Source organism: Myotis nattereri (assembly GCF_964212035.1).
Source record: "Myotis nattereri genome assembly, chromosome: 15".
Lineage (NCBI taxonomy): Eukaryota > Metazoa > Chordata > Mammalia > Chiroptera > Vespertilionidae > Myotis > Myotis nattereri.
This window is the reverse complement of record NC_138090.1, coordinates 4502751-4528005: the sequence shown is the minus strand read 5'-3', so window position 1 is coordinate 4528005 and position 25255 is coordinate 4502751. Positions and strand designations below refer to the sequence as shown.

Below are 25255 nucleotides of genomic sequence, written 5' to 3'. Positions count from 1 at the left end.
AGGTACCTAAAATAGGTAAATGCACAGAGAAAGAAGAACAGAAGTCACCAGGGGCTAAAAGGAGGAGTGAGTGGGAAGTCATTATTTATAGGTATAAACTACCAGTTTGGGATGATAAAAAATTGTGAAGATGGCTAGTGCTGAGGGGGATGCACAACATTGTGAATAGTTAATGCCAGTGAACTGCACACTGAAAAATGCTAAGATAGCATATTTTATGTATTTTTTACTACAATAAAATTTTTTTAAAAAATACGTTCCTTAGGTGAGTATACAGGTATCTACTTACTATCAACCGCTAAAACTACTGTAATTCTTCTGTATGTGTTTCAAAGTTTAAAAATTTGTCATAAGACAGTCTTTTAAATTCCTACCACCATATTTTTTTTAATATATTTTATTGATTTTTTTACAGAGAGGAAGGGAGAGGGAATAGAGAGTCAAAAACATCGATGAGAGAGAAACATCGACCAGCTGCCTCCTGCACATCTCCCATTGGGGATGTGCCTGCAACCAAGGTACATGCCCTTGACTGGAATCGAACCTGGGACCCTTCAGTCCGCAGGCTGATGGTCTATCCACTGAGCCAAACTGGCCAGGGCCCACCATATTTTTATATATAAAAAAGGAACTAAGTATAAAGAATTAGAGCAATTATAGGTCAATTTTGATTTTCTTTAAAATGTTATTTAAAAAATTAAAATTTTTTTTTGGTACAATTGAAAGTAAGTATCACTTGGTTAAAATCAATTTACATTTTTTTTATTAGTAAAATCTAGGAGAAAGAATTATTTCAGCTAACCCTACCAGTGTGGCCCATGAACTAAGACTCTTAGGTCCCTGATTCTATTCCCTGTCAGGCACAAGCCCAGGTTGCAGGCTTGATCCCCAGTAGGGGGCGTGCAGGAGGCAACTGATTGATGTGATTTTTCTCTCTCATTGACATTTCTCTCTATCCCTCTCCCTTCCTCTCTAAAATCAATAAAAAAGAATTATCTTAGTCAAGAGAAATGGCTGAATATTTATTAAAAGTCCTACTGAGTCAATACTCAATTTATTCTTGCTATACAAAGAAGGCTTGATAAAAAACCCTATGTTATTTAAAAACTCAGTTAAGATTAAGTCTGAGTGTTTTAACCCTGAGCTAGTTTTACTGCCCACAGAAGCTGGAAGCTGTAATACATGGCCTGCTGCAGCAAGGCACTGAATGGGGGCTGCAGGTCAAAGAACTCAGAACCAGCCATAGCCGGTTTGGCTCAGTGGATAGAGTGTCGGCCTGTGGACTGAAGGGTTCCAGGTTCCATTCTGGTAAAGGGCACGTGCCCAGGTTGCGGGCTCGATCCCCAGTACGGGGCATGCAGAAGGCAGACAATCAATGATTCTCTCTCATCATTGACGTTTCTATCTCTCTCTCCCTCTCCCTTCCTCTCTGAAATCAATAATATATTTTAAAAAAAAGAAAAGAACTCAGAACCATTATTCATAATAGCCAGTTTCCTTAGGTGCCAATGTTATTCCCTCAAAGCCACATATCATTTCTCTTGTTCAGTAACGGTGTGTTTTCTTTTGGTGGCTAGGGCGGACAGGAAAGCACATTTTACTGTTCTGATTCAATACATTGGATATTTACTCACAGATAAATCCGTGTCTCCCAGTCTCTTTTGCTCCTGCTCACTAATGGATTCTAATACTTTATAGTAAAGCATCTCTGCAAAACGAAAGTGTCTGCTGGCAATTTCTGCATAAATAAAAAACACAACAATCACATGCAAAGAAAAGAAACGAGAAAAATGAGGGCCATCCCATCCCCTGCCCACAATATAAAATTAACAAACCCATACACTTCCTACAGTTGCTATTTCAATCATCCCTAAGACTCCTTAATTTTTTTCATGGTAACACTTAAATTTTTCTAAAACCGTGAAATGAAATTTTCACATAAATAACTGGAATTTAATGAGTATGGTATTTAATGAGTCCAGCTCTGATGGCATTCCATGAAGATTCACATCATTTTTATTCTGCTGGGAGGTTTGAGCAGAGCAGCTCTATGCTGGGAGGCATATAGTTGGTTACTATTCCACTCATACTTGGTTTTAATTGAAGACCTCAAAAACACCTAGCACAGATCTGGGCTTGAAAACAGCTATGTCTTCTGTTCTTATTTTTAAAATTCTGAAGAATCACAATATTTCTATATTTAATATCCAGTCTACAAATGAAAACGAAAATTTCCCAAATGAAAAAGTACCAGAAGGTCAACATAATAAAGACATCAGAATAGCCCTAGCTGGTTTGGCTCAGTGGATAGAGCATTGGCCTGCAGACAAAAGGGTCTTGGGTTCGATTCCAGTTAAGGGCACATGCCCAGGTTGCGGGCTCGATCTCCAGTGTGGGATGTGCAGGAGGCAGCCATGGTTCTCTCTCACATTCATGTTTCTCTCTCTCTCTCCCTCGTTTCTACTCTCTAAAAAGCAATGGGAAAAATATCCTTGGGTGAGGATTAACAAAAAATAAGTAAATAAAATAAAATTTCTTACTGAGAAGGGCCCAGAAATCACCGGGCTGACATAAAATTGGCCTTCAATCTAAACGCATAAATCTTCATGTTTCTGACTCAGTTACCAAGAAAGGACTCCATGTAGTTAAACATCAAGATGAGAACAATAAAGACAATATTAAGCTTCACCTTTAGCACAATTACTGAATTCCTCATCTGGCTGGGAATGCTGAGAATATATTTCATACATTTCTTTCAATCTGTTGGCAATAGCCTGGGTTGGATCTCTAGAACATGTCCTAAAAATAAAAAGAAATTATCTAATTTAAAGGTCTTGCCGAGTTACAAAGTGATAAACTGTTTACAACTCTGTATTTGTACTAACCTGTAAATATAAAATACTCTGAACACAAACTATACACTCACCCATACTTCTTTGATAAAGGTGTTGGTATTACCATTTTCAGTGAAAAAAAAAAGTACTGTGTATAGTTGTATCTTCTCTGCAGTAAGTTTAGCAACCTTAACCTCTGTGCCTGTTTGATGTCCGTGACAGGACCCCACGTCTGCAATCACTGCTGACCAACTAACTGCCCTCAACTGTTCCTCTAGAGGGCACACAACACCCAGGAAACTCCTGCAGAAAACAGCTGACGGGTATGGAATCTCTACCACAGACTCAGATACACCCTTACTGGTATTCTACATCATTCCCTGAAAACCAAATTATCTCATTTTTTACTTATTTATTTTACTAGAAAGACAATGTATGTCCAATGCAGAAGCATACAGAGTATCACCATGTGTGCTTTTGTAACAACTAAGTTTTTATCTTGATCATAAATATACATATTCACTGTAAAAATGTAACAAGTTTAGAAAATTATAACCGATTTTTGTTTCTTTATAATCTTGCTAGAGGTAGCTACTGGATATGCTATACAAACAGAATTTTATTTATGAACACACACAGGTACCTTCTACAACAACAAAGCCCTTCGGCTTTACCTAGTACCTGCTGGTATGGATGGTATTTACGATTAAAGAAGCTGCTATTTCTTGTCAGAGATCGTACAAAGATTTGGAAGATAGAGATTCAATCAGGCTTCTAAAATGTGTTTATGAAATACTTCTGAATTCCAGGCAAACAAGGTCCATTTTAAAAACGTGACTTAGGAAGAGGCCATACAGACAGAGCCTGTTGGGTGTTAATTACAATCAAGTTTATGAAAAAAGGAGACTTCATGAAAATGTGAAGGGAACTCAGTCAGCTTAGGTATGTAATGAGTCCAGATACGAGTGGGGAGTTACTAATATGTGTATACAGGGCCTTCTTCTATCAGATCACCTGAAATAAAATGGGTCCGAGAGGGCCTATGTCATCAAGTGATAAACGTTCAGGACTAACGTCCTTTTCAGGCGAAGGGTGCTTGCAGAGTTACAGAAGTTACAGTGCTTTTACACCGGCTGTGCATGTACCTGTCTACCTTTTCTAGCAGGGACCCACCCTTCGGAAATGTGCCCAGGACCCATCCTCTCCATGAAGTCCTTTGACAACTACCATCTTCACTGATCCCCTTCCCTGACATCTGAAGCTAGAACAGCTGGCGGCGTAGTCTGGTGCCTTTTTCTACAGGGTCTAGTGCTGGTCTTTCTGTTGGTTATAAGCCACCCAGTCTGTGTGCTCTGTGAGGGCAGCGTGAACAGACTACGACCCTGAGGAAAAATGATCTTCTAACTGTACATCTTCTAGTGCTTTGTCTTCTGCAGAGAACAGCTATAAAATTAGTAATGAGTAAATTAAGGCACAAGTAGTCAAAAATTAAAGTAAAAAATTAGAAAAATAGTCAACAGCCAAATGTACAAGGCAGGAAGGGCTCACACTGACCTCAGGATCTGTGCCAGTCTCTCACTGGGTGCGTTTCGGAGGCCCGCCAGCATGGTGTGGAGACGGCTCAGGCTGTGTGTGGCTGCAGAAACCGGAGTCACACAAGGGCTGCTATTATCCTTAATGTACCTCACCGCAGTGAGCGGCGTGGAGATTCTAAGTGCTTTAGACTAAGGGGAAGAAAGAACACCATTTTAGCTCGGAAAGACTCAATTACTTCACAAACGGGAACTGAAGGCAATCAGACTTTGTATTATTAACAAATTCTAGTGATTCGCATATCCCCATTCTTGGAATTTAGACATGGCACCTCTACAGCCACCATGATCCAGTGAAGACGTGTGAAAGAACAGTCTGCATTTCAGCTAACTAAAATTTCGCCTCTTAGAAGTTAAATCTTTAAGACAACGCGTATTTCCCTATGACCCCTCCTTTAAAACGTAAGCTTGAAGGCAAAAACAAGCATTAGGAAATGTAGAATGTCTTTGAGAAACAGCTAGCACCTACTGCTATTTTTGTAAATACTTAAAGACTGACAAAAGGAAACTGTGAAATCAATTTGGCCCAGTGAAATCCAGATTTCACAGAAGTCCCCTAACGATCACGTCTGCTTCCGAGAGAGGGAACCACCGCTGCGAGGTGCGGGCAGCGCCTGGCGCGGGGAGCCCTCCTGCCCGCCTTCACCTGGGTCCCTGTGCTCCAGCACAGCTGCCCCAGCGGACACAGAGCTTCACACAGAGCAAGTCAACGTTCTTGAACATACACATGAAAAAGGCATGACCTCATGTCAAAAAATTTAAGCATGAATGCATATGCTAATAAAACACCTCTTCTAATTTTTCCAACAAACGCTTAAAGGTTTAGATAGCCTAAGAGTGTTTTTTAATATTCAAGATAAAGTATATTTCCCCCCTCTCATCCATGTTTCTATCTCTCTGTCCCTCTCGCTTCCTCTCTTTCTAAAAATCAATAAAAAAACATTTTTCAAAATGGAGATAACTCTTAGTTAAGGTAAACATGAGGGGAATGTTCTTTTTCACAATGGATGCAAGCAGAACGCACACACGATTATCACAACAGACCAGGACCTGAGCGTGTGCCGGCCCCTCTCCTCGGCTCCGCTCACCTTGTCCAAGTGCTGCTGCAAGATGGTCTTCATCGGCACCCTCTCGGCAGGCTCCGCGCCCGGCCCGGCACCCAGAGACCTGGAGAGCGCCCCCATTTCCTCCTCCGCGTCCTCTCCAAGAAACACCCGCTCATCTAAGTTCCCAACGGTCAGGACATACTCCTCATAGGCCTTATTGATGGCTTTCCTGGGGGGGGGGGGGGGGGGAATGCACACTCTCAGAACTGCCATTTCAGTCCATGCTTCAGTCCACTCAATGCCTTTCTATTTTTATTTACTACAAGCTCTCACTATAAGAGCCGAGGAGTATCTACACTGTGCTCATCGCACACAGCACATCTGCTGAGAGTGTCAGGGCGGGCGCACCACACCCCCTGCCTGGTCAGTGCGGCTTCCGGTGAGCAGCTGAACGACCTCTCCCGCTGCTCCCGCACCCTTCTAGACCTCAGCACCCCCACGTGTCACCTGTACCGTTCCAAAGGAATTTATTTCAAAAATTATGACCCAAAAGTTTAACTATGACAGCTTTCAGGCACAGCAGTACAATTTTTAACAAATTCAAAAACGTTCTTGGAGTACCAGCTGACCACTAAACTCTGAGGTTTCCTAAGCACACAGCTTTAAATATAATTCAGATAGTTTTATAACAGAAGTACTCACAAATTCTCTCCAAAGTTCCCAGGCTCTAGAAACCCTGTAAGGTTTTCTTCTTTTCCCTTAAGGAGCTACGAAGAAAGAAAAGGTCCTGAAGTCATCCCATTAAGTAAGCTCTTTCCCAGAAAATACTTCTGCGGCTGCTCACCAACCTTCTTTTCGTAGAGCCTCCTTACGTAGGGTTTCCAGAAGTGCTCCTTTATGCCCTTTGCTTCCAGCACGAGGCCGTCGTGCAAGGAGCAGAGCTTCTCGATGACACAGGGTGGGTCGGAGGAAGGCTTGAAGTCCTTAGCATGGCCATCTTCCGACAGGCCTGTGACGGACAGAACAGAGGTACCAGGTGGCGCTTACCACACCAAACTGTAGTCAATTAAGACACACAGCTGCAGAGGCTAATCAGCAAGTGAGTTACCATATGCGGATATAGGAAACGGTGTATAAGACCTAATTTAACTCTAAATACACCCCAAGAATAGTAAGTAGAGGTAAAGTGTACCAATCCTCAAAAGATTTCGTTATTCAATCACGTATCTAGAGATGGTTAAAAAAACCTAAAAAAATAATTTTAGTATTATGCTATAACTAAAAAACACAAATACATAACTTTACAAATAAGCTTCATATTCAAATAAAAATACCACTTAAAAATTACTGTCCAAAGTGTGTACTTTAACTGAATTATATGTTTGTTTATCATAACTAATTTATAGCTAATCTTGGCCTAGTCTTAGTGGGAAAAAAATGAAAGGGGGAAAATGAAGGGAAGCAGCTCTATAGAATTATAATGGAGTTAGGAAGGAAATGGGAGAAAAGACAGAATACAAAGAACATGAAATTTACCAATCCAGAAGCCACTGCAGTAACTAACGCCACTCGCTTTAAATATCTACCCTGACAGTCAGACAAGCTGGAATTTTCATTGTAACCACCCCCAAACGGACAGTCCCTCAATCCTACCATGGTATTCTTCAAATAGCAGCATCATATACACTACCAGCTCAACAAATACTTTCTAGTACTTGCTTTGTATATCATGATTTGGTCTGTTACTGTCTATCATTCATAGAAATTACATACCTTAAAGCCTACTAAATGCATAGCCGAAATAATTAGCATTTCCACACAGCGGGGTGTGTGTGTGTGTGTGATTTTAGTAGCTAAATACGGCGCCATGTGCTCCAAGGGGATATGAATGACAGTCTGCGAAACAGCCTGCCTGGCTGAGGGAAAACACTGCTCCTGCTCACGTCACCCCGAGGTGAACCGCAGATACTTTTAAATCATCTTGGCCCTAGAAAGGCCTGCCCTGCGCCCCATGTGGAAGGCTGGGTGACCCCACAGCACCACGCAGTGTGCCCCAGGCCTTGTCCAGGTGGCTCTGATGGCGCCCAGGAAGTTGGAGGTGTTCAGGAAGTGCTCGTTCAGCTTCAGGCTGCTGAGACCAGGGATGCAGCCACCAGGCCCCTGGGCAGGGCTCTGCTCCCGTCTCCACCCACCCTCTCCAGGGTCTGGGAAAACCTGATGAGCTCTGTTCCCGTCCAGCTTCCCCTGGTGCTCCAGGCTAGGCGTCAGGCAAAGACGCTGGCGATGGGGTTGGTGCTGGTAGGGTGGCCCTTCCGATGCTGCTGAGAGGGGTAGGGAACCATCCCATGAGCGGCCTCGGTCGTCTTCCCGTCCAGGCAGAGCAGCACAGATGCCATCGGGCCAAGGGAGCCTTGGGCAGGATGTCCGACTGCCCATCTCCATCCTAGTTCACAGCCCACACAAAGCCACCTGAAGACCTGGGAACCTGAGCCACCTGTCATCAGAGCTGGTGCTCGTACCAGCTCATGGTCTCGCCTAACCCGGACGCTGTGCTTCTCAGAGGTCTCCTGGAGGCGTCCCTGGAGCGCCCGTCCTAGGCTTTCAGAACGGTGCTCTGGTGCCCATGTACAGTGACCACTTCCGGACGGCATACGGGAAGCCTGTGTGCAGAGCCCACGGAGGACGTGTGGGTGCTGTGCATGGCCGTGCCCAGGCCAACGGGAGAAGCTGCACGGCTCCCACTCCTCGGCCCTGCTGCCTCCTTTGGGGTGAGGACCATCTTGAAGTGCCAGCCCGTTCGGCCACAAAGTCGGTGGCCTTCTATCGGTCGCATGGGCAGGCCTTCCAATGGCGATGGGCTTGGTCCAGCCAAGGACAAGGCAGGGATGCTTTTGCAGAGGATGGGAGACAGGCCGTGGAGGATGCTCCAGCTGGTCCCACTGGAACTCTTCTAAGGGGCCTCGTCAGGGGCGACGATGGCACACTGACAGCCACACTGTAACTTCTGGGTGGCCAAGGCAGACCCGATGGGTCCTGGTCATCAGTCTGGTCAAGGTTTGGGCCCAGGTCGAAATACGTACTTGAGCTGGACATCCACGTGGGGCAGGACGAGCTTCTCTTTGATGAACTGCCAGATACGATGGGTCATCTCATTGCTGTCCATCTCCAGCACCGGCTTAGCCATCTTGACCTTGTCGTCGGCAGAGTGGCGCCACGGCTGGTCCTGCAAGTTGGGGCCTGTCGCCCAGGCTGGCCCAGAGCCCGAGTCTCTGCCGAATCAGAGTTTGACCTGCAGGGAACCAGCCATCCCCAGCGGGCGAGCGAACGAGCCAGACAGGCGGGACCCGAGCGCCAGCCACTGCTTGGGCTGCCTGGCAGTGCGCTGCCCAGACCTGGCGGTTTCCATACAGCTTTTACTTTAAGAGCTAAAAATCATTTTTCCTTATTTTAGAACCATAACTACTCCTCTTTAGCAAAAACCTAAAATGAAGGTTCTTTCAGTGAGTACGTTCTGACCTCCTACAGAGTCCCAGCACCAAGCCTGCCAACGTAGGAAAATGCCCGCTTTCAAGTCGTCTTCCCCACTCCAGATTCCTAGTCCTGCTTCTCGTGGAGCATGTACTTCAGAGCGCTCTAGTGTCACCCAAGGCTTAAACTCTGTGATACTTGCAATTGCTTTTCCCATAAATGCTGCTGCAGGGACTCGACCCTGGTTCCCAGTCCCCCGGAGAGCGGGGTGGCGGAGCTTTCAGAGCGCCATGGGCTCTCCTGCGAGGAACCTGCACTGTGTATACACTCCCCCGAGTGCACATGATGGAGAAATGTGGGCTGCCCAATAGTCTTTGATGGACAATCTTACCTTTAAAATTAGGGTTCACAAGTTCTTTACGATTGGAACATTGCAGGGCATTTCCATAAACTAAGTCCAAAGCACACAGCAGCAGATGGTAAGAGTTGACCAAGTCATCACTAATCATTGGGAAATTGCCTATACAATTATAAAGAGAGAGTTAAAAGTGCATCAACTTTACAGTCTGCTAAAAATAATTTCTTCCTCTAGTTAAAATGACGTTATACAACACTGTACAAAACAGAATCAAGTGGTACATAAAATGTTTTGGCAAATTTACATCTTGAAATATTACTTATAGTTTAATAATTTTCTTAGAGTTTAATGAAAACTAAAACTTTACTAAAAATGCCATTTGTTCACTCAGTATTCGTTAAACTAGCACTTATTTAATGCCTACTAGCTGACCAAAATTTTATAATCACCGGTCTGTCTTTTGAAAATTCAGAACACCAACAACTTTATAAATTATCTCAAACTGTAAGAAATTGTTTTATATGAAAATATTTTTCTGTCAAGAAAATCAACAGAATCACTTACATGTGAACAGCTAAAAAAATTATTCATGTAATTATTTTTTCATGTATGTACTTTAAACGACCATAAGCTATAATCAGACTCCTAACAGTAACATTTAAAATACTTTTCTACATATGAACACAAACTCATACAAATGAATGCAACAGGATCACAATGCAAGATATTTAAGATCTAGAGCTAATATCCCACAAAATTGTTGATGCCAGATAACGGAGGAAAAAAAACTGTAACCATGTCATTTCTACAGCGCTGGATTAAGTCTGGCATCGAAAACAATTTTTACAGGCAGTAACCAGCTTCGTTATTCTTAGAAATTAAGGAGTAGTTCTACTTTTGTTAACTCGAGCATATCCCTTTTTGCATTAAACTCTGCTTTTTCATATATATGCTTCATGTTGGCTTTACATTCTTATAACATCAAATGAATTCAATTTAAATACCTGGCAGACATCCGAAATATTTCTAAACCTCAACAGTTTCCCACTTCACGCCTACCCAATGCGCACGTGCGTGTGCATGCATACACACACACACACACTCACACACTCACACACACACACTCACACACACACACACACTCACACACACACACTGACACACACACACACTGACACACACACACTCACACACACACACACTCACACACACACACACACACACACTCACTCACTCACTCCACTCTGCTTTGTTTCAGGCTTTTTCTCTCCTTCCCACCCAGAAAACTTACCACTTACCGCCCCATATGACGATGAGGAATTCTATTTTGTACCAATGGAAACATTCAACAAATCAACTTAAATAAATTAATGAGGAAAAAAATATTTTTCAGTTGCTAGAAAGGCAAATGATGATTAATAGGTTACATATCACACTGCTATAACCACAGTAACTTGCTTGGTTCTGCTATGGATAAGTTTAACACTAAATGTACTCAGTTCCTCAGATGGAAACAGGAAGTGGTAGCATCTATGGTTTCAAGCGACAGAGCTATCACCCTGCGAGCCTGGACTTGTCGCTGGTGTGCACTTGCCGCAGGCGGAAAACCCCGCACTGCGACCTCTAAGAAGCCCTGACATGCCCTTGAAGGTTAGAATCCAAGTTAAACTCCAGGGCTGTCCCTAGGTGACATACTTCACATTTCATATCCCAACTTCAGAGTAAATCTCACTGAGATAGTTCATCTTCAATCAACAAAGCAACCTGCTGAACCCTCAGCCCTGGCTTATTTACAGGAAAGATGTGGGTTCGCCTACAAAACAGGGCGCGGCACCTGCAGTCTTCAGACCGCACTGCCCTCGGGAGGACCAGCCCAGGCGTGTCCCTGGCGTGTGCTCGCCACAGGAAGCCGACCAAGGCCAAGGCACAAAGTGGGCTTATTTATCAAGAAGGAGACCATCTGGGGTGCCCACACCACACAGTGGAGAGAAAGCCATGAGAAAGGTGGCTAGAGGAGAGTGCCTCTCCCCCCAGTTAAGGACCTCAAGAACTGGTATAAACTGCTCTCATAGGAAAGACCCTAGAGCAGGGGTCCTCAAACTACAGCCTGCGGGCCACATGCAAATACAAATATTGTATTTGTTCCTGTTTTGTTTTTTTACTTCAAAATAAGGTACGTGCAGTGTGCATAGGAATTTGTTCATAGTTTTTTTTAAAACTATAGTCCGGCCCTCCAACGGTCTGAGGGACAGTGAACTGGCCCCGTTTAAAAAGTGTGAGGACCCCTGCCCTAGAGAATCAAAAAAGACCACAGTCCTGGGTTGTGAGGGAGCAAAGGCTGTTCAGACCACGCACTTACTGACTAAGATGAAAGTTAACTGCAGAGAAAAACTAGGACACCCTAGTTGATCAAGTGAGACCAAAATCCACACAAGGGCGATACAATTCTTCATAAATAATTCAGATAGTACATTTACTCTCAATTACACATATGCCATAAAAGGCATAAACAAACCCAAAATCCTGGAAGGCAGACATACCTGCCCACGAGCAAGTGACAAAATTAGCATCACACGTATGATGCCACAGCCAGGGCCGCAGCCAGGACAGCCGTTTGCAGGCTCCAAGCCTTTCTGCACTTCCTGCTGTGATCACATCACCTTTGCCTCCTCTGAAGAAACATTCAGTGTGATGGAAAGCAACATATCGAACAGCTTATTTTTGACAGAAGATTCTTCTTTTCAATGAAGCACGCAGCCCAGGGGAGGAAGGGAGAGCTTTCAACTAGCTAGCCAGGAGGGACCAGTATAATCCGACGGGTCAAACAGCAAGACAATGGGTGCCGGTCCTTGCTGGAGGGCCTTCACTTCCAGCATGAAACCAAGAGCTGGGAGATCTGTGTTCAAATCCCAGCTTTGTTTCTGGGCCTCACTTACCTACTCTAGAAAGCAAGTACGTTGGGGTAGTTGATCTAATAATGAGAATCTCTTTTATTTATGAAACTCCTGCAGCTTTATGATTTTTATTTTGACTTTGCATTTTATTGGGCTATCTTCATGGCAAAGGCATTCTATATAGTCCAGAAAAAAAAATATGTGACTTATGTAACTGTACTTCCTTTTCTTCTTTAGATTAATAAGCATCATTTCTATAGAGAAATACAGACAGGACAAAAAAAAATCTTTTCTTACTGAATGCAGACCTTGGGTAGTTTAAGTGAGATGAGAAAAAAGGGAGAGAAAATAAATAGCATCTAAAGGTACGGATCAGGCCTATTTATCTGAACAAGATGCAGAAAACAATCTGAGCTGCTGAGGATGCTCAGTCCCACCCAACTGAGTAAAACATGTCTCATGGAAAATACAGCTCCAGAGAAAAGCAGAGCCACACTAATGCAGTGGTTCTCAACCTTGGCTGCACATCAGAATCACCTGGGAATCTTTTTAAAATCCTGATTTTTGGGCCTCATCCTCTGGAAATTCTGTTTCTTTGTTATGGGGTGGGGCCACAATGTTAGTAACAAAGAAACAGAATTTCCAGAGGATGAGGCCCAGAAATCAGGATTTTAAAAAGATTCTCAAGTGATTCTAATGTGCAGCCAAGGTTGAGACCCACGGCACTAACGTGTTTTCAGTCCATAATTCAGAAGAATCGGTTTGGATAGAAAAGATACTGTATAAGAACAGAATTTAAAACTTTTCCATTTAATAAGAGAAGTTTTGGATCTTATAAAGAAATCCAAAAGACTTTTATGAAAAGACAATACTTGAAAAGAGAACCTGTGACTAAAACCATTGAGAAATTTTTCAGTGAGAATCTTTTCCTGATACACATTATAGGATGACAAAAGTAGTACCCAAACATTTAAATAAACTAACACCTCGATAAAAACTATTCTTTTCTTACCTTTCGCATATATAAAAAGCACCCAACAAAAGTGGAAAATTTCAGACACGGTACAGGGCTGTCGCCTGTGGGGAGAAAGAAGTCAGAAGGTAACAGACGAATTCGTGAGAGGCACCACAAATGCCTGTAACTTAGGGGAGAAACCAAACCCCCAGTCAGACGCAGTGAGAGCAGACTCGCTCCACAGGGAAAAGGTGTAAGCAGCTCTACTCCAACCCATGTCGGTAAGGATGAGCTGGGAGCCAGGGATAGAGCTCAGCTCAGAAAGAAGGTTCTAAACAGCCACAAAGGCTTTTGGAGGTCAAGAAGGTCGGGCAGGAAACAAATGAGTAGCGGCAGTTCTATCAGAGACACCAGCAAGGCTACCGCTGCTTTAAGACCCGCGTACGCAGTCAGATATCCCCCCAATGTTTTCCCTCCATCATTGCTGCTGAAATGTAAACCTTGCCGCTAAAAACATTCCAGATTATTTATATCAAGTCCCACGGGACTTCTTAATGTAAATTCTGGGCTTCCTATCATTCCTTGCACTTCCATTATTAAGCATCTGTTGTATTTTGCCACGTTGTCTGCTCAGAGGTTCAGACCTGTTTTGAGCTTGGCTTTTCTGCTAAAACCCTGCTGAGGTGTAGATAAGACATCTGTTGCCTCCACATCCCAATAAACGCATTGTAATACAGTGCTCCGATGAGAAGAGCCAGCGTCTGAGGCTTAACCCCGCACTGTCACTCCGGACAAGCACTCAATGCCAGGGTCCTGCCTTAAAAAGCAGCTCCCTGGCCACAGGCGGTGATAAACTATCTAGTTTGGATGGCTGCCAAGAGAAAAGCCAAACTTTTAGCTTAACACACAAGCCACTCTAAAAACTGGCTCTATAAGGTGAGGACCCAAGAGCCAATTGCTGAGAAGGCTTGATCCTCACTGCAGTGGTCCCCTTCTCCGCACAGGGTTCCTCCAAAACCTCTGGGGGAGTCTTAAAACTGCCATAGTACAGAACCCTACATATTCTATGCTTTTTTCTTACATATCCACACATGCCTTTTCACTTAATGAAAACCATTTTTACGGCTTCTCTTTGGCATATCTGAATTGCCTGCATCACTAACCTTGTTCTTTGGGGCCATTACTGATGTAAAATAGGGGTAAAGTGATACGACGTCAGTCACCTGATAACCAGAGGCTGCAACGAGGCAGGGTGGGGAGCGTGACAGCCTGGGTGAGCTAGCCACAGGGATGACTCACATCCCATGGGACAGAGGTGACTTCATCGTGCTACTCAAAATGGCACAGTTCAGAACTTAGGAATTCTTTATTTCCGGAATTTTCTAGAAACTTTAATATTTTGACTGTGGGTAACTGAAACCACGGAAAGGGAAACTTCAGATAAGGAGCGGACTGTTTTATCTCCCAATTCACCTACCGAAATCCTTCCCACCATTGAAGACCTTACTTATCCCACGGAACCTTAGCTGACTGGCCCATCCCCAGCGGTTTACCTGGGCCTCCGACGTCCTACATGTCTATTACCTTTTGCATCTCTGTACACCTCTTCTCCCCTGTGCAGTAGGCCCTCAAAAGACAGTGACCGCGTTTGTTTTTTAATACTTGTGTCCTACGTTGGGCGCCACACAGTAAATTCTCAATAAGCACGCAGTGGCAAACTTCCGAAGGCTGTTGTGGGTGACACACACTGCAGAGTCAGGACAGGCAGACTATGTGAGTCGCAGTAACAGGCCCGCACTTCCTCACCGTGTGACCTCGGCCAATTTACTTCACTCCTCCAGGGCTTATTCTCTCACCTCTACCAAGAGTGTCAACCTCATAAACGCGCCATGGGGATTCATTACAGTAATATACGTTTAAGGCTTAGAAGAGTCCCTATCTCATAATACTCACTAAATGGTATGCATTATTATTATTAGCCGAAAGTATTAATAAAACGTATACCGGGTAAATATATATGTAAAATTTTAAAATAAAGTGTCTTACAATTTTCTTAGGATTAGTTGGTATATATATACCCTAATAAATATCAAAGAAAGTACATTTTCTGCAACACTGCAAAGAAAGAAAATAATCTGTATCTTTCTATGAATGATCACATCAGTGTTGCTCAGACTCAGAACAGATCCCTATCCAAATTTTAGAATACTTAATTGTAAATAGTCAATTCTCTAAAAACTTCAAGGAAACTAGGTGAGCTGCTTCCATCTCAGTGGGGTCAACTATAAAAATGTACAGCTTGTTTTATTTTTAAAAGCTACTTACTTACTGCAAACATCCTTCACACTTTGGGGAAATTTTTATGTCAAAAGAGAAGCAAACGCTATTCATTCACTTACAACATTAACTCCTTTCCCCTACTTTTCTTGTCAGCATTTCTCTAGTTCTATTTTAGGAACAAATTTCCATTTCTACTTTATAAAAAAACTTTTGTGGTAAAAGCAGAGGATTTGCATCCCATAATTGTGCTTATCTATCTGGAAACATGGAAAATACTGGGTCAAAGTTAAGTTTGCCGGCTTTCAGACATGATCAGAAAGCACAAGTTCATAACAATTTCTGCTCCCCACTGACCATTTCCACCCCCACCCCCAATCCAACTTCTGGACTCTTGATTGGTTGTAAATATCAAAATACACAGAGAATCCACTTCATGGGGATTACTTAGTACTCAATTTGACATAAAAGTCAAATAACAGAAATTGTCAGTATATATTATAATAGAGAAAATGACAGAGATAGTCAATATTGTCAGTAATAGAAAATCAAGTAGTCAAATTCTATACCCAAGTTAAATATTTTGGTGAAAATATCTGTGTTCTGATTTTTGCATATTTGGTTGCTTAACTGAAAAGTGAAAGTCTGTATGAACAGGGGTTTCATACATTTTGCAATATGAAAGAAGCCAAAGTATTCATGGCTAACATGTCATGAAAAGCAAGAAATTATTATCAAAAGAAAATTACAGGAGAAAAATATTGTTTATGAATCATTTGTTTTTCAAGACTAAGCAGAATAAACTATAGGACAAAATTCAAAGGTTCAAAACTGTGGCACAGACAGACACACGTATATCCCTATCCAGCAGAGAGACGCGTACCGTTGCTTTCTTCCTCTTTGTTGCCGAGGCTGCTCCTCCTGAGGATATTTGAAAATGTCCTGAAAAATGGGCTCGTATTTCTTAAAAATTACAGCAGACACGGTGAAGTTTCTTTCTAATCTCTCAGTCCGTTCTCTGAAATCTTGGGGTAGATTTGCCATCTCTTCCCACTTCTTCATCTTGTTAAAAAATTCAATCAAGCTAATATTAAAAATAAAAAAGATATTTTCTAAATTAACACAAGTGTACAAATGCAGTTAAAAGTAAATAAAGATTAAGCCATTGAGTTGTATTACTTTCAGACAGAAAAATCACAACTCCTGCCTGACTAGCTTAATCTCCTGAGTGATTTCTCTGATCTTCCGAATCAACTCTCATTCTCACAGTACCCTAGGTTTTATTTACAAAATTGATTAAAAACCAAATAATTAACCAGAGTAACGCAACCAACATTCATGTATCTGACTGCCAGATTTCACAAATATTAACGTAGTGAATACATTTTGCCATGTCTGCTTGTTCTGTAGAAACAGCCAAAGTTCCCATTTGTACTCTCCCTCAATCTCATTCCCCACTCTTCTCTCCCTAAACATCATTCTAAAGTTAGTCTAAATCTTTCCCATCCGTACTTACTAGAGTTACTATATGGATATACTTGTATCCATAAACAGTATGCAAACCTTTTGTATGAATGATTGTAATCTATAATAATAAAAGCGTAATATGCTAATTAGACCAAGCAGCCGGAAGACCTTCCGGATGTCCTTCTGGATGAAGCTGTGGTGGCAGGGGCCGAGGCAGAGTTGGTTAGGAACGATCAGGGAAGGCAGGAGAGTGGTTAGGGGCGATCAGGCAGGCAAACGGTTAGGAGTAGTGCTCCTGGATTGCAAGAGGGCGCAGGCCGGGCTGAGGGACCCCCGAGTGCACGGGATTCATGTACTGGGCTTCTAGTTCTATATAATAAGTAGCATTTTGCAGCTTGCTTTTTCATTCAATAATGTTGCCAAGTTAATGTTGATACATGTAGATCTAATTCATTCATTTTAAGTATTCCTTCATATGAACTACCATGAATTTTTGCATTCACCAACCAATTGAAATTGAGGTTTCTAACTTTTATTATAACCAAAAATATTGTAATGAATACATTCTTGTACCTAAGAATTTCTTTACCAACTAGCCCAGAAGTAGAACTGAGTCAGAGAAATATGCATTCTCAACTTTACCAGAAATGTGCCAAATTTCCCACTGAAGTGGTCTGTCAATTTATTCTCTCAGCAATGCACACCAGTAATATAGTTTCTCTTTCCCTACATAACAACCAATATTGGATTTATCAGACTTCAAATTTCTCCAATCTAATGAGTATAAAATGCTTGGTTTGTTTTTGGGTTTGTTTTTTACTGTGACTTCAGCTCTTTATGCACTGCCTCTTGTTCTTAGGCCTAAACATTACTCAGAATGAAGTTAGTTCAAAGTCAATAAATAGACTACAACTAAATATTACATTTCTTGATAATTATTTTAATAGTGATTTTTTTTAAACCACTAGGTCCGTAAATTATTTACCTTCCAAAATGCAAAACATCCCCTTTCCACCAATCTTCAATAAGCTATAGAAAAAATTCACCCCAAGGCACAAATAATAAATGTCATAATTACACAACCAACAGAAAAAGCATTTCTGCCTCTTCTTGAAAGCATTATCTGACCCTTTTTATAACTGATTATAATACTGCTGCTTATCTCCCAACTAGAAAACTTAAAAGCATTTACACATTCCATACATATCACGATACAAGTCCTGCGCATGCAGTTTGGAGTGTAACAGCATGCAATATTTTATTAACTTTTCAATCTAGAGTATTTCCTAAGGTTTCTCAATATCCTTATTTAGAATTCTTCAATATTACAGAACGAGAAAACCTTCTAATAGCAAACTCTTCATACTCGTGCCTGCTACAGTAGTGACACTATTTTTCTATTCAAACAGTTACCTCTGCTCTGAGCATCGCAGGAGTCTGGTTAAAGACACGTAGTTTCCTTCAGCTGTCCCTTTGCTTACAGTTGGCACAGATTTTCTGCAAGCCACATATAAGGCACATGCCAACCAGTGAAGATCATTTCCCTACAAAAACAAACGAAAACTGTTACTTAATGAGTTATATATATATATATATATGTATATTTCAATATAAAATCCTTATGTTTAAACTGAAAGTGATATTTATATGTTTGGGGAACTGTATTTTCAGTGATGGCCCTATTCTATGTGCTCATCTTTTTTTTTTTTAAAATATATTTTATTGACTTTTTACAGAGAGGAAGGGAGAAAGACAGAGTCAGAAACATCGATTAGAGAGAGACATCGATCAGCTGCCTCCTGCACATCTCCCACTGGGGATGTGCCCGCAACCCAGGTACATGCCCTTGACCGGAATCGAACCTGGGACCCTTCAGTCCGCAGGCCGACGCTCTGTCCACTGAGGCAAACTGGTTTTGGCGCTCATCTTTTTTTTATCCTCACCTGAGGATATTTTTTCCATTGACTTTCTTAGAGAGAATGGAGGGAAGAGAGGGGACGGGGGACATCCATGTGAGAGAGACACATCAATTGGTTGCCTCTGGCTCCCACCCAGACCAGGATGTGGATCGAGTCTGCAACCAAGGTACGTGCCCTTGACTGGGAATCGAACCCATGACCCTTTGGAGTGTGGGCCAACGCTCTAACCACTGGGGAAACTGGCCAGGCCATGTGCGCTCCTTATGATGGCATTCTTCCACTGAGAGGAGCGGTCTGTGTTCCCTCCCTTCGAACTGGCTCACCAACAGCACAGGTCAAAGGGTTCCTATGTAACTTTCAAGGGCATAAAAGGCAATACAGATTCCACCAGCTCTGTCAGGACCTGTGCCTTGGGAGGCCCAACCTGGGAGTAGAACACCTCCGGCAAATTACTTAACCATCACAGAGGCTCAATTTTCTTATCTGCGGGCTGTGAGAACGGAATGAGCTACAAACATGAAGTACAGGAAAATTCAAGGAATCAAAAGATAAACTCTGTAACCAGTATTCTGTATTAAGTATCACATTCTCTTACAGCATACCTGGCTACAAGTTCAAGGCAGGGGTTTTTAAGTTTTGTAGCCCGGTCTATTCCCCGCACCTACAATAGTGCCTGGCAAAGAATTAGTTGGTCAAAAAATATTTAATACATGAATAAATATTAATTTATTGCGTAAGCTGCGCTAAGACTCTGAGACTAACGTCATAAAAAATGAAGTAATCACACATTTTCAAAAATGACTTACTAACCATCTATTATTTGTCACGTGCTTATATAGCACTGGACTTCACCTCTATGGATTGAAATGCCCCAACTGCATGGTGATAATGTTCATTCTCTATAATTTACAGGATTATCAAGAGGGTAAAATAAGAGCTTATTTGGAGGCATTTGTGCGCATCACCAAAAAGAGTCCTTCTCTTTGCCTGACCCCAGGAACCACTGGGAAGTCAACAGGAACACGGCCTGTACAGCCGGGTCACCTAAGTATCCTCGACGACTCTACAGCACTAACCATGCGAGTGTGTGCTAGGAACTGCACATTACTACCTGACTCAGCCCCCAGAACAGCTCTGTGACTTAGATGCATACATCTCAATTGTACCTATCACAAAACTGGAGTGGTTAAGTAATTTGTCCAAAAGCACCCAGATCTGTCAAATACTTAGAGCCACTATAGTACTAGCGTTTCTTTCTTCCTGGGCATATAACAATGAGGAGGAAAAAAACAAAAAACGGAATTAAAATCCTATCCATGCAAAAACTACCCTGACCGGCTTGGCTCAGTGGATAGAGCGTCGGCCTGAGGACTGAAGGGTCCCAGGTTCGATTCCGGTCAAGGGGCATGTACCTGGGTTGCGGGTACATCCCCAGTAGGGAGTGTGCAGGAGGCAGCTGATCGATGTTTCTCTCTCATTGATGTTTCTAACTCTCTATCCCTCCCCCCTCCTCTCTGTAAAAAAAAAAAAAAAAAATCAATAAAATATATTTTAAAAAACAACTACAAAAATCACCTTAGAGGCACATACGCAAAAACACCCTCGGTGCGCTCAGACACCGGGATGGCCTTTCCCTCCAGGGCCTACCAGCCCGCCTCCCTCTTTCCAAAACCTGTCACACAACCTGTGAACGTCACGTGGCTTCCTGTTTGACGGCTGCCCGTTCGGGCGGGGAAACAGCTGATAAACAACCCGCACTTCCGCGTCCCTTCCCATTGGCCCGCCGCGGGGCGGGACTTGCGAGCCTCGAGCCTCACTGGCTACAAAGAGCTTTTTTTTTTTTTTTTTCTCCTCCGAGGGCCCCGTCCGAAGAAAGGGGCACAACCACCAACCTAAATCACCGGGACTGTCAGAGCCCGGGGCCGTGTCGGGGGGCGGCCCAAAGGGGTTCAAGGTCGTCGCGGCCCTGCCTTCCGAGTGACACCGGGGGCGGCGGCCCGGCGTGTGTCCACATCCCGGCGGGCGGGTCGCCCGTTTCATCCCATGGACGGTGGCGGGAACCCCCCCTCGTCCCCACGAACATGAGCGCGCGGCCCCACACCTCACGCGCGGATTCGAATAGCTGGGCAGAGGCGATGAGGTTCCGCGTAAAAGGAGCCGAAGGAGGGGACCAGAAACCCCAACATCGGGCGACTCGCGGCGCCCCCACGGGCAAGCCCCTCCCCTGCGCCGTGCGGTCCCCGCACCCGCACCTGTTCCTTCTGCCGACCTAGTGGCTGTCAATTTGTAGCCAGGACCCCAGCGCGACCTCGGCCTCGCGGGGGCTGCATTAGGGCAACAGGTGTTCCCCATTCGGAACCCCAAAGGGAAGAGCAGCGAGACGGGGTTCGCCTTCGGAGCCGCCGAGAGCTTTTCAAAAGCCCGGTTTTCAGGTCTAAGGCGCGCAGCGAGGGTTCCCACCCCGGGGCCTGTCGGGGGTCGGGGGGGGGGATCTCTGCGGGGCGCCCGACCCAGGGGGGCAGGAGGGTCCCCTCCCCGCGGCGGGCGTGACCACTAGGCCCGGGAAGACCTCGCCGCGCCCTCCCTCGGGGCGCACCTCCAGCGTGTAGCTCTCGCTCATGCTCCGGTAGCTGTCCCAGGCCTCCGCCCGCGCCGCCTCGTCCATGTTGAGGCGGCAGCACAGCTCGTCGAACCGCTGCTGGGTCTGCGGAGTCGGTGTCCGCGTCGGCTGCGCGGAGTCCTCCGCCTCCCCGTCGTCATCGTCCTCCTCCTCCTCTTCCTCGGAGCCTGCCGCCGCCGGAGGGGGCGGCGAGGGCGGGGGCGACTGGTCGCCTCCAGATGGCATGGCGCACCCTTGGGCGGCCAGTCCTCAGGTGAGCTGCGGGCCCGGGCCCGTAGCCATTCAAACCGCGAAGCGCCCGCCCGTCCGCCGCTTATAAGGCGACTGCGCCGCCGCTGACGGCGCGTGACCTCACGTAGGCACCCGTAGTTCTGAGGATGGCCTGCCGGGAAATGTAGTCCGGGCCGGGGGCCCGCGCGGGTCAAAAAGCATTTCAAACTAATCAGTTCGCGCACTCTCACCCGGGCTGAAATGCAAGCGGCTGCTGTCTGTACATTGTAGGTGCGTCCCCGTCGCAAGAGCATCCAGCGGGGCGCTCTCGAAAAGAAAACATCCAAGGAACACCGACATGTGAAGGTTTAATATCCAAACTGTTCCCAGAAAGAAGACTCGACAGCTCGGTGTCCTTCTTTGAAAAGTAGGAATAGCGAAGGCCTGTCTGCCAACGTTCGTTTTCGGCCTCGCTCCTAATTTCTAGCTTTTTCCTAAGTTTACATTTTATTTGAGCCTCTTAATTATTGGATTTTTAAAAAGCAGTAATTCCTTCCCCTGTCCCCATAGGGCCAATATATGTTCACTGTGACGCATTTGTACTACCCTCAGCCACCCAATAATTTGATCCCTTTTTATTTTGCTCTCTTTTCCTATCTATAGACTCGAATCTCTTTATTTCCAGTCCTCTTTGGTTTATAAATGAGTATAGTGTACATTTTCATGCTTGAGGAGCCTGACAGCAATGTGAACTGAGGAAAAGAAATACTGGTGCAAAAACCCGTTTCAGGAAACTTGAGCAGGATGCCTGCGGAGAGGAGGATCTGGGGAAAGATAACAGGACGCTCAGGGACAATTCTTGGATTTGCTTTCTCAGTGTTGAGATAAGGTGATCAAAGGCAAGAGCAGAGGTCAAATACAACTGCTTTATAAGCATTTCTAAGTTCATAAGAAATTCTAGTAGTTTCCTTATATTTAGGCTGGGGATACTAAATTTTAGAAAAACGATATTGCTTATTTTGGACACCAGCAACACAGTTTTACTAGAACAAAAATTAGATTTGTTTAGAGGTAAGATTTGTTTACCATTTTCAGTCAAGTTTAATGTAATTGAAATAAAATTTATGGTAAATTTTATTTCCATAAGCTCTCGGCCATCAAATATGTTTTGTAAAAATATGCTTTGCTTGTGAATACCAATATTTTCAAAGCCAATGGACTCTAAATACCATAGTAACTTGATAATATCATCCATTTTAAAAGTACATTTACAGAACTTTTAACTATTGGACGTTTTATATCATCCCTATTTCTCCTTTACCTAATATTCCCATCCTACTATACCAACAAAATTTTAATGTTTTGTTCTTGAAAGTCCATTCTTGAATCTTTCATATTTCCTGTCATCAAAAATGTATGTACTGACCTGGCTGGGTGGCTCGGCTCAGTTGGTTAGAGCATCAATCTGTAGGCCAAAAGGCTGAGGGTTCAATTCCTGGTTAGTGCACATAACTAGCCAGTCTCTTTCTCTCTCTCTCTCTCTCTCTCTCTCTCTCTCTCTCTCTCATAGACAATTAATAAAAGCATACCCTTGGGTGAGGATAAAAAAAATAAAAGTATGTATGTGCAAATTAACTTTTAGGTATCCTTCTGTTTATTCTTTTATGTCAGATTCATTGAGGTATAATTTGCATGTAGTAAAATTCACTTTCAAGTATACAGTTCTATGAATTGTGAAAAATCGTCATGTCCACCATAATCAAGACACTAACCATTCCCATCACTCAAAAGTATTCCTAGTACCTCTGTGTAGTGATCCCTCCTCACACAGCCCCGGGCACCACTGGTCAGTTTTCTGTCCCATAGTTCCGTATTTTCCAAACTGTCATATAAATGTAATCATACATTATGTAACCTTGACTGGGCTTCTCTCAACTTAGCATAATGCCTTTCAGATTCACCCATGTTGTTGCATGTGGCAGTCATTTGTTCCTTTTTGTTGCCAAGTCACATCTATTGCATGTATCTCCCAACATTTATTTATCCATTCACCAGCTGAAAACATCCAGGTTGTTTCCTTTGGTGATTATGAGAAAAGCTGCTACTCACTTGCATGTGTATGTTTTTTGGGTGACACAAGTTTTCATATGATCCAGCAATTCCACTCCTGGGTACTTATCCGGAGGAAACAAAGTCACTATCTTGAAAAAATGTCTGCACTTGTATGTTCATGGAGCCATTACTTACAATAGCAAAGACATGCAAACCTGTGTTCGTCAACAGATGATGGATAAAAAAATATACATACACAATGGAATATTACTTAGCCATACAAACGAAAATCCTGCCATTTAAGACTTGCATGGACCTTGCATGCATTATATATACGTGAAATAATTCAAACAGAGAAAGACAAATACTAGTACTGTATGACCTCACTTGTGGAACCTAAAAATAAAAGAACAACAAACTCATAGGTACAGAGAACAGATTGGTGGTTCTCAGAGTCGGGAGATTGGGGGAGGGGGAGAGGAATAGGTGAAGATGGTCAAAAGATACAAACTTCCCAACTTATATGTCCTGGGGATGTAATGGACAGCATACTGACTATACGAAACAGGGCTGTATTGTATATCTGAAAGTTGCTAAGAGAGTAGATCTTAAAAATTCTCATCACAAAAGAAATTTTGTAGCTGTGTGGTAATGGATGTTAACTAAACTTAGGGTAATCGTCTCACTATACACACACACATAATGATTTGCTATATATATATGTATGTATATATGTATATACACACCGAGTGGCCAGATTATTATGACCACCTGACATTTGTAGGCAAATTAGCTGTAAAACTGCAACGTATGGGATATGGAAGCCGAAGGCCTGTTCGAACACCTTTGCTGTCTGCAGTTACCAAGATAAAACATTACCAGTTCACACAGGTACACAAGGACTGGATAGTCGAGCATTGGAAAAAAAGTCATGTGGTCCGATGAATCACGTTTCCAGTTGTATCATGCAGATGGCAGAGTGAGAATTTGGCAGAAACAGCATGAAAGCATGTACCCCACATGCATGAGTACAACCTTCAAGCTGGTGGGGGCAGTGTTATGGTTTGGGGCATGTTTTCCTGCATGATTTGGGCCCTTTAATTCGTGTGGAACAATGTCTGAATAGCACAACATACCTAAGTATCACTGCTGATCAGGTTCATCTTACCATATTGATACATATCCCAATGGAGATGGCTTCTTCCAACAAGACGATGTGCCATGCCACGGTGCTGGTATTGTGCTGGAGTGGCTTCAAGAACATGAGGGAGACTTTACCTTGCTTAGGTGGCCCCCACAATCACCAGATCTCAATCCAACTGAGCATTTGTGGGACGAAGTTAAAAGAGCCATCAGGCAGCTGGTGCCACAACCATCAAATCTCAGAGAACTGGACAGTGCTATTCATCAGGCATGGTGTCAGATTCCCCCCATCACCTTTCAACATCTCGTGGAGTCGATGCTAAGAAGAATCGCCGCAGTATTGAAGGCAAAATGTGGCCCAATGAAGTACTGATGGGGTGGTCATAATAATCTGGCCACTCACGTTCAAAAGCTGTTAAA

At 43.6% G+C, this 25255-nt stretch overlaps 1 protein-coding gene across 1 annotated transcript in view; it reads right to left on the bottom strand.

The window, feature by feature from the left end:
- The window catches only part of RBL2 (RB transcriptional corepressor like 2), a 53224-nt gene extending 31503 nt beyond the window's left edge, over window positions 1-21721 (bottom strand). The window contains exons 1-11 of the mRNA XM_081108553.1: window positions 21407-21721; window positions 18305-18435; window positions 16308-16508; window positions 13205-13269; window positions 9332-9460; window positions 6321-6481; window positions 6175-6239; window positions 5515-5701; window positions 4389-4558; window positions 2690-2799; window positions 1635-1738 (exon numbers count right to left, since the gene is read on the bottom strand). Of these exons, the coding sequence (XP_080964679.1) occupies window positions 1635-1738; window positions 2690-2799; window positions 4389-4558; window positions 5515-5701; window positions 6175-6239; window positions 6321-6481; window positions 9332-9460; window positions 13205-13269; window positions 16308-16508; window positions 18305-18435; window positions 21407-21655 (1572 nt within the window). The 5' untranslated portion in view covers window positions 21656-21721. The remainder of the gene's footprint in view (window positions 1-1634; window positions 1739-2689; window positions 2800-4388; window positions 4559-5514; window positions 5702-6174; window positions 6240-6320; window positions 6482-9331; window positions 9461-13204; window positions 13270-16307; window positions 16509-18304; window positions 18436-21406) is intronic.
- Between the last annotated feature and the right edge of the window lie 3534 nt (window positions 21722-25255).